General features: G+C 52.3%; 1 protein-coding gene across 1 annotated transcript; it reads left to right on the top strand.

The window, feature by feature from the left end:
* Window positions 1-2,188: 2,188 nt before the first annotated feature.
* Window positions 2,189-13,692, top strand: Pttg1ip (PTTG1 interacting protein). Its single transcript, XM_032888565.1, has 4 exons — window positions 2,189-2,386; window positions 6,961-7,013; window positions 9,857-9,965; window positions 13,495-13,692. The coding sequence occupies exons 1-4, from the start codon at window positions 2,281-2,283 to the stop codon at window positions 13,668-13,670; spliced, it is 444 nt and encodes a 147-aa protein (XP_032744456.1). The 5' UTR covers window positions 2,189-2,280; the 3' UTR covers window positions 13,671-13,692.
* The last annotated feature ends 284 nt before the right edge of the window (window positions 13,693-13,976 follow it).

A 13,976-nucleotide genomic window follows, 5' to 3' on the forward strand; every position in this document is an offset into this window, starting at 1 on the left:
AGCAGCTGAAGCTGGGCACTGTGAGAGGCCAGGGAAGGCCATTGGTGAAGGTGCAGCCTCAGTTGCAGTTGATTACACAGGACTGAACCAGTCATGCAAAAGAGTTGGGACATGGCACCATGGAGAGAGCTTTGAGAGGCTATTGTTGAAGCCTAGTTGCAGCAGAAGACTCCCAACAAATTGGAGATGCCAGTACCATGGGATGATCACCAAGAACAGCAGCAGCAGTGGAGTCAACAGGAAGAGCCTAGAGTGCTACAGAGGGCAGAGCTAGAGAAGTAATGCCTGCCCTTCGGAGGAGCCTAGATCATCATGTGTGGATCCCAGATATTGGAACAAGAAGCTGTAGAATTAAAATTGCCTTGGAGACCCCAAGATGTTAGAGAGGTCAGAGCTGTGGGATATCTGCCAAGGGAATCTGCTCACAGAGAGTGGAACCAGCCCAGGAGAAACAATTGTGCTGCGGAGTCGACAGAGTGGAAAGGAGTTGGACGTCAGACATGGAGATGCAAAATTTAGGGCTTGCCCAGTTGGTTTTGGGTCTTGCTTTGCTTGTCCAGTATTTCCTCATTATGAAGTTTTGGAATGATAGTGTATATCCTGTGATTTGCTTTTTTGTTTTCATTTTATAGGGGATTAGAGTTAAGTGATTGGCGGAGACCTTGAACTTTGGACTTTTAGCATTGTTGAGACTGCTATAGACTATGGGGACTCTTGAAGTTGGACTAAATGTATTTTTGCATTATACTATGGCTAGGTATGGCTCTCATAGATTCATGTGTTAAACAAGCCTATAGGGGCCAGGGAGTGGAATGTGCTGGTTCGAAATCCCACCAATTCTCATTCTGGAAATCTCCACCGGGAGCTCCGCCCCCAGGACATCTGCTCACTTCTCTGCTGCTTCTTGCCCTATCAGAGGCAGCTCTCCTTCTAGGTTTTTTTTCCCTGCAGATACACGATATCGTGTGACTTTGTGGTCCTTGGCTCCCAAATGCCATGAAGCCTCTCGGAGCAGAGCTGTAATATTTTCCCTGGAACAGAACTTGGCTGTGGAAAATCTGCCCGGCTAGAGTAAAACTAACACTTTCACTGGGGAAAACCTCCCTCTGCCAGAGCAGAATTGTTACATTTCCTCTGGGAAAACCTTTCTCTGAGGAACAGACCTGGAAAACTTTCCATGGGGAATCCCCTCTCGGAGCAGAACTGTTATACTTGCTTTGGGGAAACACTCCTCAAAGCACCAGGAGCGGAACTGGAACACTTTAAGCCTTTCTCTTCAGAGTCGCAACATTTACAGTCATGACTAGCTTGTATCGAGTTGAAATAAAACTAGTTGGGTCAAGTTTGTATCCTATTTTGCTTACTTCTGCTGGGGTCAACAAACTTGGGAGCCACTGTCCCGCATTGAGCTTTTTGGTGTCCGGCTAGAATCTAGGTCCTTGGTTCATGCGCAACCAGGGAGGGAAGGTACCCTCTTTCTCAGAGCTCCTGTGCCTCCAGATTTGTGTCCTCTAGTCACTATCAGTAAGGATTTGTTCTTTTTTGAGCCGGAGTCTCATTGAGGAAGACCTTGAACTTCTGATCCTTCCATTGCTCCACTCTCAAGTGCTGGGATGACAGGCGTGTGCTATCACGGCTCCTTTGTGAGGTTCTAAGGATGGAACTCGAAGTGGGGTTGGGGGGCCGTAGGGGGGAACCTTGTGCAACGGTTGCCAGGCAAGCAATTCTACCATCTAAGCTACACCCTCCGCTCTCCCTCAGGGATTTAAACGCCTTTCAGTAACAAGTTCGAGGTAGCGTGGATGCAGTTTTAACGTACATAAGCGAACCAACCTACAAAACCTGCCCTGGAGATCACGCACGTGGCTCTGGGAGAGAATCACCAGGACTGGCAGAGGCCCTACTGAGCGTGGGCAGAGTTGCCGAGAGTTGACGACCAGGTGTGTTGGGCAGAGCAACTGAGCCTCAACCAGCGCCTCCATTCCGGCGCAAGCGCTCTACCTGGCAAAGCTTTGCGGTCCGCAGCCCAGCCTAGTAGCCTACTACGCACGCGCGCTGGTCTGACGCTCACGTTATAGGTCCCCCTCCAACGCGGTTCCAACAGTGCGCAGGCGCACTAAGCCTCAGCAGCGCCCGGAGGCGGGCGTAGGGCCGGGGCGGAGCCTGCGGCTGCGCACTCGCAAGCTCCGCCCCTCCGACTCGCTTACAGAGGCTGAGCACTTACAGTGGAAACAACCTAGCTCGGTGTCGTCTGAGGTCCCTGCCTACGACGCACCCACCATGGCGTCTGCTGTCCTCGGGCTGACGCCGCGCTGGGTGATGTTCCTCGGTGCCGTGCTGCTGTTGCTTCTGCCCGGAGCCTCTGCGCAGGAGCCTCCAGGAGTGGGTAAGGCCTGGGGGGCCTAGGAGCGGAGGAGGAGGGCGGGTGGGTCGAATCCAGGGCGGAGCCCAGCCCCGCGGGCTTGGCGTCCTCTGCGCTCACGCCCTCCCTTGGAGCTGGGTATGGCAGCCACTACTGGGAGTCAACGTCGTACCCTGAGGCACGAAAGACTAGCCCAGTCGGAACCATTGCCTCGGCACCTGCCTGGCTGATTCGGGTTCCACTCTGCTTTCCTGCCTGTGTCAGGTGTTGGGGCCCGCCACCTTGAGGATCGAGGTCTTACAAAGTGCTTGACATTAGCCCAGCACTGTTTCTGTTTGGGAAATCAGGGAGCTGGCAAGTTGTGTTCAGGTCAGAGGCCGAAGACGGTCGGCTTGGTCAGCTTTCTGACCTTGGCAAGTTAGTATTGATGGGGCTTCCGCTAGAGGGAGAGTATTTTTCTCAGCCCTGTTAGTTCAGGCTCTCTCAAGGTGTCTCTACACTCTGGCCTTCCAAGGTGTGTGTGTGTGTGTTTTTTTTTTTCTTTGTGACCTTTTGCGAGTTGTCGAAGCCCTGTGTTTAAGTTTCTTACCTGCTTCCTGGCGTGCCTAGGGTCTGCGACTGCCTCGCTCCTGCTACCTTGGTGAAGGTGTCTAAAGGAGCTGACCCTGGCTGCTCAGAGGACTTGGGGGCTAGATAATCCAGTGAGGACTTTTTGCCAGGCAGAATGCTGGAGAGCCTGTGGGAGACCCAGGACCCTTTCCCAGTGGCTCAGGGATGTCTGAGGCGATGCTAGAAGGCTCTAGTGAGGGTAGCCCCAACCTCTCCACCTCTTGCCACAGAACTGTTAGGTGTGAGGATTTTAAAGTATCCCCCGAACTCACCCTTTTGTTTGAGGCTTGGTTCGGGCTGGCCTTGAACTTAACAGGTATCTGCCTGCCTATGCCTCCCGAGTGCTGGAAATAAAGGTGTGCACCCACCTTGCCTGGCAAAACTCACCTTTTAAGTACTTTTTTGTGTGCTTCAACAAACCTGTAATAGATGATAGATCCCAGAAGTGAAATTCATGACGGTGAGGATGCTTCAACCCGGCTTTTGGACCCTCGCTAATGGCGTGCGGTGTCTCTGTCTCTGAGCTTCACCTTGGGCAAAACAGTCCCTAAAAGGACTGCATTTGTGTCCTTCCATAGGAACACTGAGGCACAGTGGTTTCTGGCACAGGACGTCCTTACTGAACTCCTCCTCAGTTTGTAGAGGCATCTGCGGTTCTCCTCGCTCTGTCCCTGAGGAACCTGCCTTAGCGTACCATGTTATTCAGTACCGCATACATGCCTTTTGGGGTGCCCTGCTCCTCCTTTCTTCAAACAGGGAGGCGTCTTGACTACTTTGTCAAGCAAGTGTACTCCCCTGACAGGACAGCAGAGATGCTGAGTTCTGAATTCTGTCATCAGAGTGGGCACTTAGGTGTATGATGAGTAACATTAACTTCCTTAGTTTCCCAAGTTACCCCCTTCCCACATGTAGGTGTGTCTTCTTGTCCTCAGTACCTGAGTTGACTCACCTGAAACGTCAGGGACCCACTCTGAAGTGAGTCACTATCATTGCTCTTCCGTTTAATTATTAAATGAGTCCGAAAGTTCTTTAAAAAAAAAAAAATGGGTGAATAGCATCCAAACTTAACTCTAGGCCACAGCGCCTCAGAGTCAGGACTTTCATGATCGGCGCTGAGGAACTGCACAGGCCTTGTTCCTATCTCCAGAGTGTGGTTGACCGAGTCCCGTGATGGGGTAAGAGATACTGTGTGTGGCCTCCCAGAAATGTGAGCTGTCGGGCAGCAAGTTGTCAGTGTTTCCTTCCTTGCCACATGAGTCTGGGAGTTACTTCAGCCAGGATGCCTGCCACCACCGATACTCTCTGGTACACAAGATCCACCCTGTGGAGGAGGAGGAGGACTGGCCCCTGGGGATTCAGACTGACTAGTAATGGGCAGGCCCAGCGTGGCCGGAGCTCAGGATGTGTTTCTTGGAACTCAGTTCTTTTCAGTTCTCCAAAGTGCAGTTACCAAAAAACAATCCTGTAACAGATCCGGACCTCGTCATTCCTGGGGCCGCTGTGTCCGAGATAGGAAGCAAGGCCATCTTTTCTTGCGGATGACTTTGAAAAAGCTGCAGAGTGGGCGTGTTCAGCACACCCTCAGCTGTCATCATGAGGAGGAAGAGCTCTGTGTGAGGGTGTAGGAGAGCTAAGGGGCAATACGGCCTGCAAGCGACAGCATGCTTGCTAGAGTTTACCGTAGACTTACCTTGCTTATTAAAATCTAGTCATTGAAATTTTTTTTAAAGATTTATTTATTTATTTTATGTATATGAGTACACTATATCCGTCTTCAGACACACCAGAAGAGGGCATCGGATCCCATTACAGATGGTTGTGAGCCACCATGTGGTTGCTGGGAATTGAACTCAGGACCTCTGGAAGAGCAGGTCGGTGCTCTTAACCACTGAGCCATCTCTCCAGCCCCCATTGAAATTTTTTATTGCCAGTGGACAAATTATAATCTTATAGCTTGGTACTAATTTGAGCGAATCATAGGAGTAAGTCACTGAAATGGTCTGTGCCCCTAAATTCTTCAGACGTAATTCCTTCTGAGATTGAGAATAGTCTCTGCTCGGCTCAAACATGGTTGCCAAAGCTGGGGTGTTAAAATGGAACTCATGCTCGACTTACCATTTACTGCGCGGCCACACACAGATGTACCAGTTTAATCAGTGAGCGCCTTTCTGTGCTCTACCTCTGAAGCCTAGGGCGGTTTTAAGTCTCTTCAGTTTCTAACCTCATTTCCAATCTCCTCTGAGCTCCATCTTCGCCTTCAGAAAGGCAGTCTGTAGAGATCCCCAGTTGGGTGTTGCCCTTTCTGTTTTCTTACCCTTAGAGACATAGGCTCACTGGCTGCCTCAGAACTCACTGTGTAAACTAGGCAGGCCTCAGACTCCCAGAGATCCAGCCCCCTCTGCCTCCTGAGTGCTGGGATTAAAGGCATTTGCCACACTATGCCCTGCTTGGTCTTGCCCCATCCAGATTTTGTAGATAGACCGATCTGGGAGGGATCAAGTGTGTAGTGGCACCTGACTGTCCCTTTTGCTGATAGGCCTGTGCTGTTAGCCAGACACAGCCTTTCCTGAGTGTCCCTCTAGGTCAGCGGCAGAGCACTGGAGCCCAAGTATTGTCTTGGCTTCGCGTCTGTCTTTTGGAGGCAGAGTCTGTGTAGCCCAGGCTGACCTGGAACTCTGATCCCCAGGCCTCAACCTTCAAGTGCTGGGCTTCCAGGTGTGCTCCGTACCAGTTTTTTTCTCTTGGGATAAGTCTTTCCCCCTGTGAAGTCAGAAAGCTTAAATGTACCCCCCTGGATAAGTTTCTCCGTGCAGCCCAGCTGCTCTCGATGCAGAGACTGCAAACCAGTGAGCCAAGCTCTTCCCCCAACACACTAGCTCTCACCCCAGGCGATGAGCGTACGTTGCATAGAACCACTTGGACTGTCATAGGAGGCTTCTGCCTTTGGTCAGTTTCACTCACTTGTCTTCTCTTTGTGACTCAAAGTTGCTCCACTGTGTAGACTCTCCAGTCTTCTCTGTCCATCCTTCTAGACGTGAACATCTGGGCTGTTTCCAGTTGGGTCATTTTTGGATAGAGATACGGTGAGCATGCTTGCCAGGGCTTTCTGTGGGTTTGTCTTCCGATGTCTTGAATAAGATACGTCTGGAGGGCTTGCTAGCCGCAGGAGTGGTCATTTCTAAAAATGGCCGAGCCAACTCCGAATGCTGCTCTTGTTGCTGTGTGTCCCTCGTCACCTCTCAAGTTTAGCCTTTCTTCTGCATGCATCTTGGTGAAGGTTTAATTTGTGTTTCCCTGGCAACCAATGGCTTGAGTGCAATGCTCCTGCTTTCAAGGTGTGCCTATCCTAAGGGATGGTGGGAGAAGCAGTGGCCCCAGGTGGACAGCATGAGAAATTCTTGATGTATGTGTTTCTTCTTTACGTTTCATTTGCTTGCGTTCCAAGGCTGATAGCTGTATAGACTTTGACCCTTTCCTGAAAATAGTGCTCTGGGTGCTGGCCGTGTCCCCAGGTGCTCTGCATGACTGGGGCAGGCTCATGCCGCCTGGCTTCTCAGGTTTGGGGACGCTTGCCCCGGGATCTTGAGGTCCAGAGGTAAGTTTGCAAGCTTGGCTTTGCCTCTAGGCCTGTCACCTTGCAGCTGTGGCCTCCTGCTCACAGGAGCACACCAGTCGCCGTGGGTCCCAGCAGGTTAGTGGCTGCTGTTTCACAGCTCACCTATGAAGGAGAGTTGTGAAACACGGCTGTCTTGTGCTGGGACTCTTTTTCCCCAGGAGGTCCCTTGCGGAAGTGGCTCTTTGGGGTGACCTGTTTGCAGCAGAAGCAAGTTGGGTCCTGAAGCAGGCCAGGACCAGCAGAGTCTCGATCATTCCGGGCAGAGGTTCACAGCACCTGTTTTTTGTTTTTTTTGTTTTTTTGGGTTTTGTTTTGTTTTGTTTTGTTTTTTTATTCTGCCCCTTCAGTGATACCTTTTTCTCTCCTCTGGCAGGTTGCTCTGAGTACACAAACAGATCCTGCGAAGAGTGCCTCAGGAATGTCTCGGTAAGTTACATACAGCTCAGACTTTGTCCTCCAGTCCAAGGAGGTGTGTGTGTCTGAAGCGATCCGTCATTGGGGAATTGTAGGGTGCTTTTCATCACGGTGGTTGTTAAATACTACCCAGCTTCTCTCAGGCACCTGAAGCCTTCCCGGAAAGGCGCAAGCTCCAGCCAGCAAGGCCAGCATCCGTGACCTGATTAGGCAGAGTGGGGATACTCCCTTCCTGGAGCTGCCTGGGATGTGACGTGTGTTGGCCTTGGATGACTAGGATTGTCTGCCTCTGAGTAGGTCTTCTCCAGAGGATCATCCCACCACAGGACCTGTTGGGGGTTTGACAAGTACTTGAGGGGCAAGTAGGGGCTGGAACGCACGCTCAGGAGTGCCCACATTCTTCCTTCTTGTGTAGTCCTGTAGGGTTAGCTCCTCTAGCAGGACCCCTGTCAAGAGAAATGGCTGTTCGTGAACCTTAGACCATGGTTGCGCCTCAGTGACTGTGCTTCCCGAAGCTGCCAGGGCTAAGGAGACTCCTTTCAACTCCTCACACAGGAGCAGGGAGAGAACCAGGAGCAAGGCAGCTGCAGGTCCAGGAGAGAGCTCTCGGCTGTGCAGTCCACTGGGAAGGCTCAGTAGATTTCCTTCCTGTCCTATTCTTTAACTTTTGTGTGCCCTCAGCTCAGAAGGTAGGCGTTGTTCTGGAGCGGAGCTTCCTAATCTTCCACTCTATGGAGTGGGCCTAGCGCTCTCGAGGGCACCTTTTGAGGGGTTACCTTGGGTGAGGTGGGCTAGGACCCTTCTGAGGGTCACCTTGGGTTTTGATGGAACAGATACTCTGCTGCCCTTCTGGGAGAAACGGGCCAGCAGTGGGAAATGGCTCTACAGCAGAGAGCTTTGCATGGCTTAGGAGGACTCTCAGCTCCTGGCCAGCCTGGGAGAGCCGCTCCTTGCGCTGCTCCTTGAGGCTGAGGAGTTCTCGGGCTTGTGTAGGTCAGTGCTGTACAGCTTGCCATGGGAGCTCTGAGGGAGCAGGAGAAGCAGAGCCGCAGGTGATCAGAAAAAGCCTTCGGAGACTGCAGGGAGGCTCCGTGGTAGCCTGGAACAGGGCAGTGCGTCCCACCCTGTTGGTGGGTTAAGGACTGCATAGGTCAGAGCAGTGTCCCTCTTAGCTTCTGCCACAGGACATTAGGAACATCTTAAGAGAGCAGGAGTAGATGTTTAAAGTGACAGTGCAGGTCTTGTTACTTCATGAGACTCTAGTGACTAAAAACTCAGCAGCCGCTCCTGCCCCAAGTGTTGGCATTGCTGGTGCTGAGTCTGCTCCCCCACAGGTGGGTGTTCTTGACTCTCTAGGTTCTTGTCCCCTACCTCCCCCAGGAGGCCATTTTAGTAGTTTAAAAAAAAAAAGAAAAAAAAAGAAAGCTCACTGTTGTCCCAGCCTTGTAACCTCATTACCCTGGGTTGTGCCAGATGAGGACAGAGTCCACAGAGGGACCAGCCTAGGTCACAGTGGGTTAGTCTAGCTGGGTAGAGCCTGAGGCCTGACCCTGCTCTGAACCCAGACAGCAAGGCTTCAGAAAGGCAAGGTGGAGAAGGCTGGCCAAGGCCTTCGCTCTATAGGGCCAAAGGGCCGCCTGGAAGAGACGGGCACCCGTAGGCCTCCTGAGGACCAGGGAGCTGGAGAAAGGCTGTGCTGTTCCTTGATGCTGCTGAGCTACACCCACTGAGAGCCCTGTGCTCTCTGTGGAGCTCCTTCCTAGTCACATGAAAATGGAAGATTAGACCAAGGCTTGAGCCTTGTTAATCAACCAAAAATAATACAGGCGGGAACCCCAGGGGTGGAAGGTACTCCCGGCAGCAGGGTCCGCCAGGACTTACTGCTGTTTGCCACGTAGTGACGACACAGTGGACATTAGCTCCCGGCATGCTTTAATGCTCCTGTGATAGACAGACAGACAGACATATCACTACAGACTGAGACCCAAAGCTGGCGTTTAGTTGTTGAAGATCCAGTGACATGCTTCCTCTGCAGATTGTGGTGACAGAGGCTGACCTCTTGGCTCTGGCAGGGCCAGTGCTCTTGAGAGCAGAATTCTTTTGCCCTGTCACACGTGTAGTCTTCCCAAGGACACCTGTCTCGATCAGCTGTGCTGTATGCTGGTCACCCTCAGCCCCGTCTAGCACTGTGTGCCGGGTGTGGTGGGCCCTGCTCTGAGTTCGGACATGTGCTAGTCCGACAGCACTGTCTGTTCACTGGTCCATTCCCACCCCAACTTGTGAGGGCTCAGTGAGTCCCCTGGGGGTTCTGTCCTGTTGCGATCCTTCAGTGATCCGTGTCGCCCTTCAAAACCGGACACTCCGTGTAGTGTGAGATGGGGCACCTACATGGCACCTCCGCCCATCATCTGTTCAGCAAACACCTCAGGGTGCTCAGGGTTCCCTGTCCCATGTCTCAGTTTGCCCAGCCAAGGCCCCAGTTATCTGACTTCCTGCACGGTGGGGAAATGCACTGTACAGTGTGAGGAGACTTGCTGTGGGAGGAAGCAGGCAGGGTTGGTCAGAGAATAGGGGTAGGGCACTCCTCGAGGAGATGAGGGAATCATTCTCAGGCTTGAGGAAGAGGGCTCTAAATAAGCAGGCCGCAAAGGCCCTGGGAACACAACAGCTTTGAGGACGTATGGCTCTGTAGGGTAGACAGAGCGGCCAGCCCCATGGACCAGAAGGCAACCAGGAAGAGCTGGGGTACTTGGGAGATGGGTGCCCAGGATCCATTTATCCTAGAGAGATGACGGCATGGGTAGCCCGGAGGCAGGACTTCTGTTGAAGGGTCTCCTGCTGCTGGTCTCTTTCAGTGTCTCTGGTGCAACGAGAACAAGGCGTGCCTGGACTACCCAGTGAGGAAAATCTTGCCCCCTGCCTCTCTTTGTAAATTGAGCTCCGCTCGCTGGGGCGTATGCTGGGGTAAGTCGTTGCCATTTACTACTTGCAGAGCCAGTGGGGTTTGGTGATCTGGGGCTTGTGCCCACTCAGCACAAGTCACTAGGAAGTCACGAGGAATGCTGCCCTACTGTGACTTGGGAGAAGGAACCAAGCGGTCCTGTGGCTGTCTGTTGTCGGCAAGCAGCCAGGGACCAGGAGCGCTTCTGCAGCACCAGTGGCCACAGCACTGCACTGTGGGAGGTGGGGAAGGCCGTCTGTAAAGCCTGTGTGTGTGTCTCATGCGAATGGTGTGCTACAGGGAGCCTGTGTGGATTCCCGCTAGCCAGTGATCCCCAACTGAGGACCCAGTCAGGCCAGACGCCTGGTTGTGTGTTTGTGTCTGTGGCGGTCATTTTCTTCCCATGAAAGGAATTAACCCCGTGTGTTCAGCTTCCCTTTAAGTACATCTGTGCTATGCATCGCTGTCTGGAAACTTGTTTTCCTGTAGTGAACCATTTACTTTTGGTAGGGTTAGCTTTGGGTTCCCACAGGCCTCCTCCAGGCCTGGGAAGGAGCTGGTGTTTCTCAGAGCACTGGGATAAGGTTCTGTTGATGGTTCCCCGTGTTCCCATCGTGGAGCCTCTCTGCCCTTACGTCTTGCTTAGCTCTCTTTTACTAAAGACGTCAGGCTCAGAATTCTGTCAGCCTCCAGGTAAGGCAGCTTGACTGTTGTAAAAGCCCAGAGAATCCAGAAAGCAAGGAGGGCAGACACTGGCTATCTCTGTCTGGGTGGTGTGTCTTTGGTGTCCAAGCGCCATTGCGTCTGTCCTTCTGTCTGACCTGACACAGAAAGCCTCTGAGGTCTCTGCCGGGGGGAGACTTGGCTTTGGAACACTGCTTGCTACTCAGATACCTCCCATGGTTGATGTATGAATTCCAGATTACCTTAAAGTCTGGGTTATCACACTCAGAGGGACCAGGAGGACAATTGTGGAAGGTGTCCCCCAGCCCCAGGTCCTGAGGCCTTCACTGAATGATGTTTTGCTTTGTGCTGCTCTCTCCCCCCTCCACCAACCCTGCCTCACCTTAACTGTCCTGTGCAGCATACAGCAGCCTGTCACCTCGCCTGTCTGCAAGCAGTAGCAGAGAGGGCGGTCCCTTGTTTTGCCTTTGACTCACTGGGTGGTGCGTGAAGGGTGAGCTGTTGGCCTGACTCTGATGACTGAAGGTGTTGGGCTGTGGCAGGCGGTGGGAGCTCCTGATAATTGTCTGGTGCAATGCGGTTGCCACCCAGGTTACACGATGGCCAACCAGCGCTTCCCTGCACAGGACAGAGGAAGTTCCTGGTAGCCAAAAGCAAGTGTAGTTACCACACGCTGCCAGCAGAGTAGGCCAGCGCCTGTGGGAGGCAGCCCTGTACTGGGAGAGCTGGTCTGCAGCTTCTCAGTGAGCACAGTCAGTGACTTCTGAGGGTTTCGAGGGACTGACACCCACCACAGGGGAACACAGCAGCTGGGCCTGGCCTTTGATGGAGGTTGTTGGTCAGGGTTCATGCTCCCCTGTGCACAGGAAGCGGTCACTTGAGGTCAGGCCACCAAGCCTCCTGATTTCATCATAGGTCCGTGTGGCTTGTCACACTGATAGCCTGCACCACGGACAGTCAGTTCTTATTTAAAAAATACCTTTAGAGTCATTCATTTTTTTTCCCCCTCTCTAGGGAAACTGTTGAAGTTTTTACTCAGGGTTTTACTTGCAATGACTTGAAGTTGTGTTGTTACGGTCGTTTTGAAGAAAAATGAAGACTTCACACGTTGACCTTTTGTCAGGCCCTGAATGCACATGGGAGGAGCCCATGTTTCTCTCCCTGGATGGTTAGCACAGGAGCCCACACACTTTCCCATCATGACAAGGTTGCTGTTTTTATCTGGAGCTGACTTTAGCTCCTCGTCAGGGAGGCGTGGGAGTGGATTGGTTTTAGTCAGGGAGGCTGTCTAAGTGTTCGCATTTGTAGGTTGAGTTTTACAGAGTTCTGTAGTCGAAAGCTGCACCACCCACTGATGCCGATGAAGGTATCCTTTCTAACCACAGAAGGTGCTACTTTTGCACACTTTCGGGCTGGCACCAGTAGACAGAACACGGGGATTAGAGCTCACACGCATCTGAGTGGCTGCGATGCCTGTTTGTGACTTTAACATGCTTAGAAGTTGAAAGGAGTCTGGTAGAGGAGCACAGGCCACTGGGCTGGGGATGGCTGGTGGAGCCCAGAAGTTGGCCTTCAGCTTCTCTCCTCCCTGGCCCAGCAGCCCTGCAGTTAGGGGCTTCGCTTGTAAAGTGCCTCGGTGCAGAGTTGAGCTGCGTGACTGGGTCACACTGGCAAAAGCACGGCGGGGCTCTTGAACTCCCTCTGGTTTGAGCACAGTAGTAGAGAACCTTGGCTGGGTTTCTTTTTATTTTGATTTTGAGACAAGGTTTTTTTTTTTTTTTTTTTTGGTGTAGTACTGACTCTGAACTCGCTCTGTAGACCAGGCCTAGAACTCAGTGCTCTGCCTCTCTCTGTCCTGAGTGCTAGAGTTAGAGCCGTGGACTAGCATGTTCCACCTGGCTTCTTTGACTGTTACTTTGTTTGTTTTGTTTTTTGTTCTTGGAGACAGGGTTTCTCTGTGAGGCCCTGGTTGTTCTGGGACTCTTTGTAGATCAGGCTGGCCTTGAACTCACTTCCTGAGTGCTGGGATTAAAAGCATAGACCACCACTGCCTGGCTGGTTTTAGTAAGAAGACTTTAAAGAGCCTTCCAGCAGTGACAGCCTCCCTACGAGAACATCCCTCTCACAGAGAGTCTCCTTCATCCCTCTCCAGAAGAGGAGAAGAGGACACACAAGGAAAAGCGCCTGGTGCAGAGCCCCAATTCCTACTTTATGGATGTGCAATGCCCAGGATGCTATAAAATCACCACGGTCTTTAGCCATGCACAGATGGTCGTCTTGTGTGGTGGCTGCTCCACTGTCCTCTGTCAGCCTACAGGTGGGAAAGCAAGGCTGACAGGAGGAGGAAGCAGCACTGAAAGCCCCTGATTCAAGATGAGTGGGAACCTTCCCAATAAACACATTTTGGATTAAAAAAAAAAAAAAAAAGAAGACCTTTAAGAGAAATAGAGAAGAGCCTTAACATTTATTTTCAGTTTGTATCATTTCCTGGAGGTTGGCTCTGTTAGCACATCACGCCATTGAGGGCCACTGGCTAGCCATTTTTAAATACTGGGGCGTCTGTGATGTTTGGATGTGCACATTGCTGGTGGCCAAGGCACTTCCCCATCCACAGGCAGCACAAAGGAGTCAGGAGGTCTTGGAACAGACACACTTGACATCTTTTCTTCTTCGGTCTTAAGTGGGGGAAAAAAAAAGCTGTCTTGTCTCATTAGTTTGGTTAATCTAGAAATCTTAAGTTGTAGACATTGAAAAGAGCCGCATGCCCAGGCCCCACGTTGACTGCTCTGTGACAAGAAGTGGCATCCGTGGGGTGGAGGCCGGCCATGCTTGCTGAGCGTCCATCCAGCTCTGTGCTTGGGTTTGCAGTGAACTTTGAGGCCCTGATCATCACCATGTCGGTGCTTGGGGGCTCTGTGCTCCTGGGCATCGCCGTGTGCTGCTGCTGCTGCTGCCGCCGAAAGAGAAGCCGGAAGCCAGACAAGAGCGATGAGCGGGCCATGAGGGAGCAGGAGGAGAGGAGAGTGCGGCAGGAGGAGAGGTGAGGCTGGGCTCCTCGCTCAGGAGCTTCCCCCTGCCCTCACGGGAAGGAGGCTATGAGAAGCGAGGGTTATAAATCACACGCTGTCTCCATTTCCAGAAGTGTAGCGTGTTTGTTGTCCAGCACTTTCTGAGCTGGGTTAAACGAGAAGCTTGGCAGAGCTGTCTCAGACCTCAGGTACCTGCCTACTGTTCCCCTGGCCATGGTGGCCACAGGCCTGCCATTCCAGCCCCTGATGGTGGAGTAGCCTGACTGTGAGGTAGACACAGATGGTGATCAGGCGTTTGCTCTAAAGCAGGTAACACCCAGT

Source organism: Rattus rattus, chromosome 18, assembly GCF_011064425.1.
Source record: "Rattus rattus isolate New Zealand chromosome 18, Rrattus_CSIRO_v1, whole genome shotgun sequence".
In the NCBI taxonomy this organism is placed as follows: Eukaryota; Metazoa; Chordata; class Mammalia; order Rodentia; family Muridae; genus Rattus; species Rattus rattus.

Coding starts and splice junctions, on each gene's coding strand:
- Pttg1ip (XM_032888565.1), top strand. CDS start 2,281: ATGGCGTCTGCTGTCCTCGGGCTGACGCCGCGCTGGGTGATGTTCCTC. Junction 2,387..6,960: donor GCAGGAGCCTCCAGGAGTGG/GTAAGGCCTGGG, acceptor CTCCTCTGGCAG/GTTGCTCTGAGTACACAAAC. Junction 7,014..9,856: donor AGTGCCTCAGGAATGTCTCG/GTAAGTTACATA, acceptor GGTCTCTTTCAG/TGTCTCTGGTGCAACGAGAA.